This window comes from Phaseolus vulgaris, chromosome 10 (genome assembly GCF_000499845.2).
Source record: "Phaseolus vulgaris cultivar G19833 chromosome 10, P. vulgaris v2.0, whole genome shotgun sequence".
Classification (NCBI taxonomy): Eukaryota; Viridiplantae; Streptophyta; class Magnoliopsida; order Fabales; family Fabaceae; genus Phaseolus; species Phaseolus vulgaris.
Genome location: NC_023750.2, coordinates 4621195 through 4622150, shown reverse-complemented (window position 1 = coordinate 4622150; position 956 = coordinate 4621195). Strand labels below are relative to the sequence as shown.

The following is a 956-nucleotide window of genomic DNA, read 5'->3' as shown; positions in this document are numbered from 1 at the left end:
TTTAAAGACCACTAACCGCTACAAACCACTTTATTTAAAGACCACTAACCACATTGACCGCTACCTTACAAACCACTAATCGCTACTTTACAAACCACTAACCGCTACCTTACCCTTTATTCCTTACATTTTTCCTATAATATACATTCCAAGTCCTGTCCAGATTTTGTATCCTAACATTACTCCCCCTCAGACAAAGCAACCTTGTCCTCAAGGTTAAATTCTCAAAGTTGTTCCTGAATGGTCTTCACATCCTCCCATGTCACCGTGTCCCTATCCCCCTCATTCCACTTTATTAAGATCTGTGGGATGGATGCTCCTTGGACGAATAGTTCACGTCTATCCAAGATCTCTGTTGGATAACAATTTCCCGTTGGTTCTTGTAACTCTTTAGGTAACTCAGGTTGAACTTCGTGCGGCCCCACCGCCAGCTTGAGTTGAGACACATGGAATACCGGGTGTATTCGAGCCGTTTCTGGTAATTGAAGTTTAAAGGCCATTGAACCCAACGTCACTACAACCGTAAAAGGACCATAGTACTTGGCAACCAACTTGAGATGCAATCGGTTAGGCCTTGATAGTTGCCGATGTGGCCTAATTTTTAAATATACCATATCCCCCACTTTAATTGAAGACGACCTTCTGTGGCGGTTGGCGAAATTGGACATTTGATCCTGCGCCCTCTTTAAATGAAATTTAAACTATGCTAGGGCCTCATCTCGGTTCATTAAATCCTGCTCCACCGCTTCTACCATAGTCTCTCCTAGAACAAAACGTGCCAACGATGGAGGTGGTCGTCCATACACTACTTCAAAGGGTGTACATTTCGTTGCCCCATGATAGCTAGTGTTGCACCAGTACTCTACCCAAGGAAGGAAAGTCACCCACATCTTTGGTTGCTTTGAACTAAAACACCGTAAATATGTTTCCAGCGTTCTATTCAAAACTTCTGTTTG

The 956-nt window shown here is 43.3% G+C and overlaps 1 protein-coding gene across 1 annotated transcript; it reads right to left on the bottom strand.

The window, feature by feature from the left end:
* Positions 1–224: 224 nt before the first annotated feature.
* Positions 225–668, bottom strand: LOC137819230 (uncharacterized). Its single transcript, XM_068623014.1, has one exon. It carries the CDS (start codon positions 666–668, stop codon positions 225–227), a length of 444 nt encoding a protein of 147 aa, XP_068479115.1.
* Between the last annotated feature and the right edge of the window lie 288 nt (positions 669–956).